Consider the following 13,666-nt stretch of genomic DNA (forward strand, 5'->3'; position numbering starts at 1 on the left):
GCTGAGTGTGTTTCACTAATTCACAGATTGGGATAAATGCAGAGACCAAATTTCCCTCACGGGATCAAAAGAGTATATATACTTATCCTTATGATAAAGGCTAATGCAGATGTATTATTGGCAGGACTGGGCCTGTCAGATATGAAGAGAACCCCAACTCTGTGAAAGTAAGGGGTGAGTGTGTGAAGTGTGTGAGTGTGTGGAGCTCCTTACTGGTCCTGCCTGCTTGGGCCACCACACTCCAGGGCATGACCGTGGCACACGCATCGCCCGCCAACACTGATGTCTTTGATGCTGTAGTAATACTGTGAAAAGAGGAAATAGAAAAATCAGTTGTGCGTGCATGTGCATGTGTGAGTGTGTGTGTGTGTGTGCGCGCATGCGACACACCCTGGAATCTAGAGCTACAAATCAACAGAGTGTGAAAATCTAAGGCCCCCTTTTAGCCTTTGCCTTGTCTGCCAGACATCTCTTCCTGACAGGCAGATTATCCTGGCTAAGTAGAGATTAATATGGATGGCAGGCAGCCTACCTGGAAAGTGGGAAAGTGCAGATGGGGGCAACATTAAACACATGGTCTGTCATCAAAACAAAACATGGTCTGGTGCATTAACTTCCTGATATTTACCCCAGACTCCGGGGAGGACTCATCAACTGCCCTATTTCAAACAAGCACAGAAATCCCATCTGAGAATGACCAGGCAAGACATCCCATTTGGCTGGTACTTGTTGGATTCCAGTAACCAAGGGAAGGACATACCAGTGCCAACCATTAAAAAAAGCAGTTCTTTCTTTATCCACCTCTCCCAGACCAGCGCCCCAGTGAGACGTCTCAGTCTCTAGTCAGACAGCACTTTGTGTTTCGCGCAGGGACAGAGGGAGGCTGAGCCGCGTGTCAGACTCCACAGGGCCGTGTAAGCCGCAAGATGACGGCCCGCTGGAGAGCTGTCTGCCACCATTTGGCCTTCCCTTCTCCTCCTCCTCCTCCTCCTGAGCCATTTCACCGGAGCCTGCGCCTCCTCAGAGTGGCCTTGGCAGGAGACCCGGCGCTGGCAGTGAGCCCACCCAGGAATGTGCAAGGAGCCGGAAGGGAGAAGAGAAGGGGTGGAGTCGGGGTAAGAGGGGTGGATTGGGAGGGCGCCAAGTGATGGCATCAACAGACTGAAGAGTAAAACCAACAGAACACAGTCATCCATCATCACCAATCCAGATGGAGACAAGGCAAGGACAATGAAAGTTGTGAGTCATCTGTGCTTGATTACTCTGCCTGTATACACTGGAGCACACGTGACATCTTGCTGTAATTACCGCTGACTATGTGATCACATGCATCTGAACCAGTAACAAAACATGATTCTCTTCAAACATTTATAATCTTATGAGCCCATATATAATCTGAGCCCATAACAAGGATCTACTAACCCTAGAGCAAAGGATACATCCAGGTGTGAGGAACAGACTATATATACATATCCTGCACTTGCTTTCTGTGACTTGTCTGTCCTCCAGACTGCCTGAAAACAATGCGACTTCCAAAAAGAACTAAGTGTTCAAGACAAACTTCACAACTAATTTCATTAACTTGAGTAATGAGCTGGCGGAGAACCAGACATTCATTGTTGAAAGCCACGTAGAAAGCATCTGGTAATGGCCTCCTGGCCTGGGCCGTTTCCCCTTCCCTTTTCCCTTTCCAAACCAAAGAGCAGATCCAGGAGCTCAGCTTGATGCCTGAACTCCTTACAGACACACACAACAATCAAAAGAGATCGGAGCTGGCAGAGAAACAACATGAACACCACTAATGTTCAGAAGACTCCGTAATGCTAAACTTAAGGTCTCCAGGCTGAACGTTCTGGGGAAAGATGATCATATGCACGCCCCGACTCGTGGCACTTACCCTGCGTGTGACGGATGGGTCCCGCTGGGCCTTGGAGATGAGATGACCCAGCAGGGTGCTGGTTCTCAGGAAGTGCAGGCGAATGTTGGTGGCCTTGGTGAACTCCTGAAGCGCCGGAGAGTGGGTGAAATTGTTTGACCCCGGCCGGCGGTTTATCAGCGACACGACAATCTGCGCAACACAAGAGCATTAGCAAGAGCTGAAAGCTGTGGATCATGATCATCTTTATCATTCAAACTTTTATTCCTGACACCTGCAAGGTCAGAATGATGCCGTTATGGTCTGCCTTCTCTGTGGATAGACCTTGTCGCAGTTCTCAGTGTCAAGATTAGTCATCTTATACATATTCATGTGCAGCTCATGTTTTTTTTTCCTAATTAAAACAACGGCATGATTCTTACCTCCCCGTTCTCCAGAGGCACAATGCGGGAGTACTCAGTGGTGCAGATCTGCTCATCATCTCCAATGATATACTTGTTGGGCTGCTTCCCAAATCTTTCAATACATTCCCGTTTAGAATCTGAGTGTGGATATGTTAATGCTGACATTATGAACAGCTCATACATTTCACAAAAAAAAAACAAAAAAAAAAAACATCCAAATATGTGAAAGAAACATACTAAAATTAGTCTTACAGAAGCAGGTCTTACATGGCCAAACACAGAATAGCCACAGAATACCAGCAGTCTATAAGGCATGAGAGATGACTTTGTGTGTGACTCATTGATTCTGTTGTTCAGATATCACAAAGTGTCGCCTTGGCTTGACTCAAATGATGAACTAATGCACAGCATATACTGAGGTGATCGTGACAATTAGTATAGTCAGAGACGTATCTTAAAGTGGGTTTAAGAAAGCAAAGCATGTACAGGAAAATTATATCTATAATCTATAGATCTATTATATCTATAATAGGCCACATTGGTAGAAAATGCAGAATATACAATATAGCATTTCAAGTGTGGTGTTTAAATGACCTTATCAACAAAAAATAACAGTGAAGACTTCATGCGTCTTCACAGCATTCAATGAACTCTGCTGAGACATCCAAAAGAAATACTGTGTGCTATTAACCCGAGAGGCATCCATGGTCATCAAATCTTACTGTCATTACCATGCAATGTCGTCCACGCATGAGAAATGTCTCAAGTCCACACACTCACGTGCAAAGTACTGCCAGGGTGTGAAAGTCCGGCCGTGGTCAACGGAGCGCTCAAGCACCCAGAGGTCCGGGCGGGGCGAGTTGGCGAACTTGATGAGGACATAGGCCACGTGGAAAAGCTAAAAATAAAAGCAGCACAAAAACAAATAACACAATAAATCTGATGACAAATCACATCTATAGCAGAATTCATCTACAGTATTTATAACTTTGTACATTTATACATTAAGCACGTCAAAAATCATTTTAGTATGTCATGTGTTGGCTTCAATAAATCGTGTACTTGTTTTAATTATTCCGTTCCCACATTTTATTCACAACAAGGAGTAGGCAGCATAACAGACCAAGTTCAGCAAAGCTGAAAAATGTGGCAATTATTCACACATTTGACGTTCTCCTTGATCAAGCAGTCAGAAGCAAAACACAAATGACAATCTTTTCCAAACGTAGAACGGTAGACAGCATGCTACATTAAAAACAAGCCTCACAAGCCAAGACCAATAGCCCAATATTTGGGTCTCTGTGCAGCCCCTGTCAGGCAGTCTACAACATGGACAAAGAGAAAAAGCCTATTTCAGTGGTAATCCCTTACTTCAGAATCACCTTGCATTTAAATTATAATATTTAGTATATGGGGAAGTGTGCTTTTGGATGACAAGCTATATAAGTTATTTAATATTATGCAAAGGCATTTTCTCTTTTTGTAGTATAATCTAATTTCTTGGGTTTAAAAACACACGTCTTGTGGGGTGATTGTTACAGTATTATCAGGAACAAGCAGTTAAACTGCACAACACAACGGTATGCAGCAAGGCCAGACTTGCAGTGTCCATGGCCCCGGAGGTCCACCCATCAATCACCAGGCCGCGCAAAGATAGGCCTCCCTGATTTATAATGGGCCTATACAAGTCATATTTTTTCCCTTTCCTCACGACAGGTCACTTTTCTTTTTCTGCACATCTTTTATTAGCAGAGGCAAGCCAGGCCCTCTGAAAGAAAACACAGCAGTCTTTTTTTCTCCCCTCAAAGAGAAGCCTCTACTAGTGTGGACCTGTTCCTCCCGTGCTCCCGCCTCAGACTCCACCATGCTCGTCTCGTCCATCCTCACTGGGAGCCAATACACGCTTTGGCAACACAGCTACAGCCTGGTGCTAACTCCACATGCACAAGTTAATAACCCTGCTGTGACCAGCGAGTGAGCCAGTAAAGCCTTTTCACACCCAAAATGTGTTTAAAGTCACTGTGGGCGGTGCTGTGGTTAAAGAGCTGGGCTAGCATGTAGTACCCTGAAGTTGTGGGTTCAATTCCCAGCTTCCACCATTGTGCCCTTGAGCAAGGCACTTAACCCCCGAGTTGCTGTGGGGACAATGGCCCTTGTAATATAGTTGACATATTAGCGTCTGCTAAATTAATACATATAAATAGGGGCCATTCAAATCTGTAATAGTGGTGGCCCAATAGTGTAAAGGGCAGTAATACTGCCACAGAGGTGGCATATGATTTTTTCAAAGAGGCAAATGCGGTTTAATTATTTTTACAGTAGAGCAATGAATGTTAATTAAGTACATAAGATTGCCTGTAAAATGCCATGTTGTCAACAGTTGTCAATGGCTTTGTTTCAGGCTTTCTTTCAACAGTTGCCCATGAAAGGTTTATGCTAATTGTAGATCGTGGAACTAAAGGGACAGTATTGAGAACCCTATGACATCCCAATCCTTCAGGTGCAAATAAATAAACAACATCGTCATGAAGAGCACAGCCTGGGGCCACACACTTCAGTGATCCTAAACGCCTCTCACTTACTCTGAGATGTTCCCCCACACCAGCACCACCAGCAACACTGAACACGCATGCATTCAGCAGTGTTGCACTCTGCAGTTCTCCATGGCAAATTCCTTATTGCTCCCAGCTACTCTGTCCTGACACGTTGGACAGTGATGGTTGCCAGCCTTTGAAGGCCTCCCATAAGTCCTTCCACGAAACTCGCCTATTGTGTATTATTATGCTTATAATTTGCCTGTCAGTCAGTGATGTTAGTTTGAGGCAGGTGTGCCCAGCTGTAATGCGGAGCTTCCATGTGCGCCAACAGCAACTGTGCCTTTATCTGGCCAAACGGGTGGGCTCCTTATAATAGCAACACTGACTGAGCCGGCTCACCTTTTGTTCACTAATGATGTTTTGTGGTCAAGTGTAATCAGTGGCTCTTTGAATCAATAGGAATCTGATTGAGATGGAAATCATGTGGGCAGTGCTGCATATAGTGCAGGTAATCAAATATGTTTAGCTGTCAATTCAGACATGTTGGCAGATGAGGGAAATGTTGTTTCCTTTTCTTTGTGGATTATGCAGCATCTGAATATTCCTGTGTGCGTGTGTGCGTGTCTAGTAGTAGTATATGTAAAATGTGGGTACATATTACAAAATGACAGTGGCCAGGAGTGGCCATTGTGTATTATCACTGTGGCATGTAATTGGGGGCCAAGCAGCTGCGAAGGCACCCATTGTGTTTCTACGTGTTCTTATTATTTATCTTTTCTCTGCCATTGAAGTCTATGGCAGCCCATAGAACCATCTGGTAAAAAGTTGCGAAATTTGGCACACTGATTGGGGACAGTCCCATGATTAATTTCAGCAAGTTTCATGTCGGCACCTTGAGCACTCTAGCGCCACCAACAGGCCAAAGTTGGAAGATCGTTCACGCATGTAACCTTTGACCCGTATTCCCGATCTTCAAAAATGAGGTATCATTGGAGTCCTTGGAGTAAGCCGAGTTCAACGTTGTTGCAGGCAGCTCACTGCGCCGGGATTAGTGTGTGCTTCACCTCACTGTTTGTTCACTGTGTGCTGAGTGTGTTTCGCTAATTCACGGATTGGGATAAATGCAGAGACCAAATTTCCCTCACAGGATCAAAAGAGTATATACTTATACTTACTTATACTTCTGACATAGTATTGAAAAACCTGTTATTTGGCCTTTTATGAAGACCTGACCATCTGGGGACTTTTTTCAGGACCTTTTCAGTTTTCTATGGGAATTGTTTGCACACGAATGCCAGCAGGACTTCCTTGCCTCAGCGCAACATGGGAGTGGCTCAAACTAATCAGGGAGCCATTCCAGGCATAAGTAACCGGATAGGGAGAACAAAAAACAGATAGCCCCCTCACATAAACAATTTCTGGGCTTCTGACCTAAAAACAGTATCAAGGCCAGACTCTCAGAGACCTGCCAATTCTAACAATAGACATAAATATTTCTGGGTACGCTGTCAAACAAGGATATTGCCAGAGTATCCTGTTATAGGGTGGAGTTGGAGGGCATCATTTGACAAATGTGTGTAAATGTCCTGGAGCATTATACTTTTTGTAGGCATCTTTTGTTAGTACTTTTACTTTTTAGTTAAGCTTATTATAACCAAACTACTGCAGCCTAATTTTGTTCATGCAGGAGAGTGTGTACTTAAAACCCCAAAAGTGTTAACAGTGTCAGAGATAAGGGACAACAGGGACCTTCAAGCAGACATGTCTCAGATTCCAGACATGGTGTCAACATCTCACACACATATCCACACAGAGAGATAGGCCAGTCAAAGGCGCGGCCTCATGGTCAACAAGCTGACTCACAGATTGTTATGGAGCACTCCAGGGATTTGACTGCTGAATCAGTGGTCAGCAGTAACAAAACAAAAGATAAATATGCCAAACAATTACTCAAAAATGCTAAGATGGTGTTACAATTACAGATATTGAATGTACACCAAACCATTGTCAGAACTTAAATTACCACACAATAAGCAAACACAATTGTTAACCTAGAGCAAGAGCTATGTATGAATGAAATTAGATTTGATTTGGTATTCAAGACAGACTTCATAATGGCACCAGATCTACTGCTGTGGATTTGAATACCATTCGCATGTCATCATAGTCAACATATATAAACATCCAAAAAATTCTAAAACTCAAAGACCCATTTCACATCAGTTAAGGATAGAGGTGTAAAGGTACACGTATTTGTACGGAACCGTTTAGGTACAGGACGTTAGGAATGAATGTACTGAATGCACTCTTCAAGAGTAATCAACAGTAGGCTTTTTTGTGAGTGAACAATGTCAAATTCGAGTTCCCACAGAAACATATTAAGTGGCGGACCATACGCCTGTTTAGTCATTTAATGTCAAAAAACATTAGACACCTTTTCAAAATACGTTTGCTGTTGCGCATCAGCAATATTGTCAGTTAATTTTAGGCTAGCAGTACCTACAGGCTTACTGTACTGAAAATTAACCGAACCGTGACTTCAAAACCGAGGCACACACACAAAGTAACTAGTGTACCGGTACACACCTAGTTAGGGATGTTATTCACATGAGTGGAAAATATCAAACACCAGGGCCTCCGTACAAGCATATCATGGAGACCAACCATTTTTCACCCTCCTCTAAACTCCTGAGCAGACATGAAAAATGTGGTTTAATGGTGAAGTACATCTAAAAGTAGGTTGAACATTACCACTTCCCTCTTGGAGAAAAAGAAGATGGAACATATCCATGGCTTAGAGAAAATCGTTAAATCCCTAACTCAATGTGTCTGGGAAAGCCTGGCTGAATGACGTGATTAACCAGGTGTACATCAGGAAAAGCACAAAGCCTCATAGGGATCATCCTGGTACCCCCATGCAGGCACCTCCAGTGGGAAAGAACAGACTAGGTTTTACTACAATGCTCTACCTTTCCCTGATGACATGCCCAAACACCGAGCCTAAGAATAAATCAAGCTGCTTTTGTCCACACAGAAATGATGCCAATGACATCATGAGACGCGTGATACAATGGGTTTTTGTTGCATTGAATCAGTATTGAAAAAGATGCTTCGGGGAAACTCCCTCATTGCCCTGACAGTACCTGTACCTGGGGTTACCTGTGAGGGCAGATATCGCCTCAAAATCAGCAACAGTCTACCTGCTGTGATGTGGGTGCTGCTGCTTACACAGTCTATTATAGTGTAGGAATGGGGCAGGTCAGGTAGTCCAGGCATGGGGTCAGGCGGTTTGGAGAATCGAGACCCTTCACGCACCACCTCCTGAACTTGAGCACATTCCTCCACCTGACCCCCATAAACAAGAGTGCACAGAATCCCCTCATGCTCTGTAATCATCACTGGAGGGGAAGAGGTGCGGGGCACGGAGGGGCCGCAGTGTCTGAGCGAGCCCTGACTGCTCCCTGCCCTGCTCCCATGAGCGCTGTGACCCCCCCCCCCCCCCAACCCAGGCTCCGCCGTCACGGCCTGGCTGTGCTGAATGTGCGCCCTGAGGCGTTGAGTAAGAAAGACAGAAAAAAAATAATTAGAAGTCAGCGTTAGTGCTGTTAGCGCCACGCCCTTTTGAATTCCTCCTCCGACTTCACACATGCCTGCGCACAGCGGACAGCGCCAGGCACCGTTTACCCCCGCCTCTCAATCAAAACGGGAGACGCTGACGACGGCTAGTCACGCCAGGGCCGCTGCCAAGCGAGCAGCGGGCGAACAGGCCACGTTCCGTTTCATGGGTACAGCACCTATTTTGGTTGCTGGCGCATGACTCAGGGGGAAATGGGAGTGTGGGACTGGAGAGGGGAGAGCTGCTCTCTCTCTCAGCAACCTCGCTCTGCTGACGCGTGCTTCCATCCGCTCCGGCTGCACGCACAGCTCCTGGCTGTCTGCACAGCAGCAGCTACGCTAAGCTAAGACTGTTGTGCTCCTACATGCGCGCAGAGAAAACGCACAGCTGTCAATCAGGGAGACGGCGCTGAGATACTGGGGAGCAGTGATGGCAGCACTTAGAAAATAACCTCTAGAATGAGAATAACTAGAAGCTAGTCTCTGACTAAAAGCATAATGAAAGAGTTTTTTTTTTTTACTCGTAAAAAGTGTGTGTGTGTGAGTGTGTGCACACGCGCGCGCCTCGGACAGGGTGAGAGGGAAGCCCACCACAGGTGAATGATCATGTGAGGCATGCAGGGCCGGACAGTGGCTGCATCACAAAGCCCAAAACTTGCCACGACCTCAGGCCAGAGGAATGCCCAGCAGATGAAGAATCACCTCACGCCTGCAGGGAGATCAGGGTGGCCAGACAGTTGGTGCTGTAGCATTTAGAAGGCGCTGGAATCCAAAGACCTCTCCCAACAATGAGGGACAGGTCCTGTCTGTCAGGAACAGGTGGTGGAGATTGGGGGTGGGGGAGGGTTATATTATCCTGTGCAAGCATCAAACATCCATGCCTTTCTAAATCAACTGTTTTTCCAATTTAATCCATGTTCAGTGAATTAACATGATGCCTGTTTCACAGATGTTTTATTCACGGATGCTCAGAACAAACCTAATCCCCCACACACACACACACACACACACACACACCCTCACAACAGTGAGCTCTTCTCTCCTCGTTCTCTGGGGGGCCACCTGCTGTGAGCATTTTAAGAGCATTCCCCCCCCCCCCCCCCCCCCTTTGTCCCTCACACTATTTATAAACGTCACCATGGTGCAAGAACTAGGATCCCAGCTGTGCCAAATTGGGATTACCTGACTCTCTGCGCTGTCTGCCGTGGCTGCACATATCAGAGCGCCCTGGTGCAGCACTGTGCGTCACAGCCAGTGTCACTCAAACCTCTCACTGCCATTTAATTTAGTACATATTCATGGCCAAACGCCTGGAAAAAGGTCTGACAAATCTTAGAAACAAATCCTCCATGATATTTCCATACCTTTGTCTGGTTCTGCTTCAGGAGATGTGCCTTACGCAGATGGGTCCTGTGATCCGCTCATAAGGCTAGGCTACTAAACATTGACTACTGGAATCGTAAATATGGCCCTCCGACAGGACCCTGGCTCAGAGCCTCATCAGCACAATTCTGAAACGTGGAACAGTGCAAGCACCAGAATCCTTTTATATTAGCTAAATACAAGAGTGAATAAATCATAACAGAAACGTATTTATAGTTAAAGATGTTATGACTTCCCCCCTGTCTTTATCACATTTCCACAGGGCCTACAAAGGAGAAATCCTCTGGGCTTATCTACATTTTGACCATGCAAGGTTGAGCATGGTGCAAAGAAAAGATTTGGCTGTGTGTATTCTCCAGCAGAGAGCTGAAACAAAGCCACCTCCATCTCTCCAGGAACTAAGCTGCAGAGTATGCAGCAGTAAGCCCAGCGCTGAGCCAGGCGACAGGGTCCGACTATAGCAGACCTCACACATGTAAAAACCTTAGCAGCCATTTTCCTCAAGCACTTACGCTTGGATACAGAGACTTAGATTCACATAGAAACAGTTATTCATAGCATACATCATAACACATGCCTGTGCACGCATACAATCACACACATGCACACGCACACACACACACACACACACACACACACACACACACACACACACAAACACACTTGATAGGCAAGAGGTGGCATGCAAACACCAACCTCTGGTAATTGAGAATTGAGTGTGTGTGCGCATGTGTGCATGTGTGTGTGTCCGTGTGCACATGTGTGTGTGTGTGTGTATGTGTGTGCTTGCGTGTGTGTGCGCATGTGTGTGCGTGTCCATTTGCGCATGTGTGCATGTGTGTGTTTGTGATAGAAAAAAATATAACGTTATAAAATAACTTTGGCTGATGTCTGAACCCATACTTCCACATGAGGAATATATTTAGCTCATAGCTTTTCTCAATCTGGAAACCCTCTTTCCTGAGCATCATACCCTTTCAGTTGTATATTTCATCCGTATCCGTCCACATGCACATTTTATTGTTCTGTGCAAATCCCATGTTAGTCGTTGTGAAATCACCATCAACATAGTAAACCCCCAATGAAAGGAGCACTATACAGAGACCATGTAAAGAACAGCTAGCTCTTCTGCTGTCAGTCCAGATTTAGCATTAAATGCTAGAGTCCAAACTCTAGTTTAAACCCCCTTAGAAAGGATCTATTCAAACAGGCTTGCATTTCATCCAGTCCAATGACTGTTTTAAATCTACTTTGTCTGCTCCTGAAGGCTACCTCAGGGCCACCTCACAAACATGCCGAGAGGCCATTGAGGCCACAGTTCCCGGACCCAAGAGGCAACTTTTAAAAGCCCCGACAGCACAAAATCAGACAGGCTTTGGCTTTCGCTTAGCCCCATCTGCGAAAAGTGTCTCAGGCACAAAACATGGGGCGACACTCACACACGCTGGAGATAAGCAGCATGATCTCAGAGCTCCTAAAATACACTGCCCAGAACAATGCCACATGCCATGGCATGTGTGCAGTTGGCCACTGCTTTCCAGGATGAGCCGCCGCCGTCGCCTGCAGTAGTTTCACAAATGCCAACAAAAGAGCTGGTTTCTCCTCCCAGTAGCACACTATAGATCTATAGAACACATATCTTCCGCATCAGTTTACACAGGGAGCTACCTCTCACTCCCAAAGAAAAAAACCCTGAAGTCCTTTTTTTAACTCTTTCAAACTCGAACATTGTTTGTCGGCAACCTGTTCAGGATTTCTGAATGGCGTCTCCTGGATTGTCATTGCCATTGCTCTCCCTGGAAAAACCTGGCTTAGGCCCTCCGGCTGCTGAGTCAATGTCTTTGCGGCTAATGTCTTTGGGAGGCCCCTTAAACCCAAGATTCCCTAGCCAGCCATTACTGAGAACGTTCAGCATCGTCTCCTGCCTTAAAACAAGCTTTGGTCAGAGGTCAAGGTTCAAAAGAAAAAGGGGACACAGTAGCAGTCATGTTGATGGGCTTTAGTGAATAGATTACAAATGATTGACAGGGTATTTGCCTCAAGGCAAATATAAGTTTATAGTGCCATTATAAACAGAATCAAGTCTTGCAGACATTGAATTCTTTGACATTTCCAGAGCATTGACCCTGACCAATGTGAAGTCAAATAAGAGATCCATGCTAAAAAAAAAAATCACATGCAAGATCACGCTGGGTCCATGAGAGATTCACTGATGCATTGGAGAAAGAAATACTAAAAACGTGTGCTTCAGATGCACTGAATCAAATGCCTTTGGTCTGCTGACAAAAAATGCCTTACTCATTGAACTTCTAGCACATTATCTAAACCCGGATCATTCATGCCATTATCCAACATGTTTGCTGGGAGCTGTAGATAACACAGGCAAAAGCAGGCACCTGTATTCTCCCAAACAGGAAATACAAAGATCAGACACCTGGATGCCCCCATAGATATCAGAAAGCACATTAAGCAGCAAGTCAAGCATCGACACTAATGCCTTATCACAGTACGCCAGTGCATTTCAGTCAATAGAGGTTTTTGAATTAGTGCAGTCAACGCAAATGGTAAATAAAAAACATAATGAACTGAGTGAACCACATGTTTCAGTTCTCAGATGTGGAGTCTTGAACTTTATACGACAGTATACGACTTTATCAGAAAATGACAGATTTTGTTTATACTTGAAAATGAAATGTGGATGACACTAAAAGGGATAACATGGCTGATTAAAAATTACCAAACAAAGACGACCACTTTTTCCTACTAAACTAGCAACTATAGCTGACTGCAAAATCTAGATGTATTCCTCATACCGCCAACCAGAAGTGTATTGCAAACTAATGTGAAATACGTCAGTACTAAATCCATCTGGACAAACCGTGACTGCAGAAATGTAGAGGAGCCAGGTAAGGCAAGCTTGAATCCTCAGGATTAACATGCTCAATAATAGGTGCGGTCTGTGCCAGCAGCGTGGAATTATGGGTGAATACTTCAGTCCTGCCCTTTATCGCACCTCTTAATCCAGTACTGCCCCCGCCCCCACCCATCTCAAATAAATGGAGCAATGCCGCGTCTTCTGTATGGAGGTCTCTTGAGCCTCCCATCCAATGCCTACGCCATGCTGAACCACTGCTATTCATAAAAGCCGCCCTCTCCACTTCCCATCTCCGAGTGAATGGACAAGGACTCCCCACACTCCTCATACAGAGACAGGCAAGCTAGGGGGCAATTCTTACATGAAGGGTAGTTGGGGTGGTGTGGTGGTTGTTTGGGGGTTGGGGGGGGGGGGTGGGGGGGGGGGGTTTGTCAGTTGAATGACTTTGGTGCCAGGCTAAGATCCAAAAGGAAACGTGTCTCGCGGCAGGTCAGGGTCCCCCGACCCCCCACTGACCATCTTAACATCCCCTCCTCTGATCCTTAATCCCTCAGCGGAATTCCTCCCTTTTCTACACGCAGTGCATAATTGAGCGTGAGGTGGGATTTCACGGGCAACGGGCCAAACTTTGTGCACCAAAGCAGGCTGTAATGGATGCATATTCCCCAACCAGAGGGGGCATGAGACCTCGCCATGGGCAAACACCACCTGAGAACCAACAACTATCCAGTGAACATGGTCAGTTAATGATGAAAGAACTCCATTTTCATCTAAGCGCATGAATCAATATGTGTCTGTAGGAGTTTACTTGCAACTACACAAATTTCATCTTTAAACATGACTCCATGTTGGGGTGCCCCTAATCCTGCCAAACATACAAGCACATACACAACACAGATATACCAACATTTCCCTCGACTGTGTGGGACAGATAATCAGTAACTGATATACAATGTTCATTAACATTAGGGTCATT

At 45.4% G+C, this 13,666-nt stretch overlaps 1 protein-coding gene across 3 annotated transcripts in view; it reads right to left on the bottom strand.

The window, feature by feature from the left end:
- LOC121679348 (laminin subunit alpha-3-like) overlaps positions 1 to 13,666 on the bottom strand; it is a 75,383-nt gene that overhangs the window by 59,444 nt on the left and 2,273 nt on the right. For all 3 annotated transcript variants that reach the window (XM_042058281.1, XM_042058280.1, XM_042058279.1), the window contains exons 3-6: positions 3,061 to 3,178; positions 2,299 to 2,417; positions 1,898 to 2,068; positions 214 to 305 (exon numbers count right to left, since the gene is read on the bottom strand). In XM_042058281.1, the coding sequence (XP_041914215.1) occupies positions 214 to 305; positions 1,898 to 2,068; positions 2,299 to 2,417; positions 3,061 to 3,178 (500 nt within the window). The remainder of the gene's footprint in view (positions 1 to 213; positions 306 to 1,897; positions 2,069 to 2,298; positions 2,418 to 3,060; positions 3,179 to 13,666) is intronic.

This window comes from Alosa sapidissima, chromosome 1 (assembly GCF_018492685.1).
Source record: "Alosa sapidissima isolate fAloSap1 chromosome 1, fAloSap1.pri, whole genome shotgun sequence".
Classification (NCBI taxonomy): Eukaryota; Metazoa; Chordata; class Actinopteri; order Clupeiformes; family Clupeidae; genus Alosa; species Alosa sapidissima.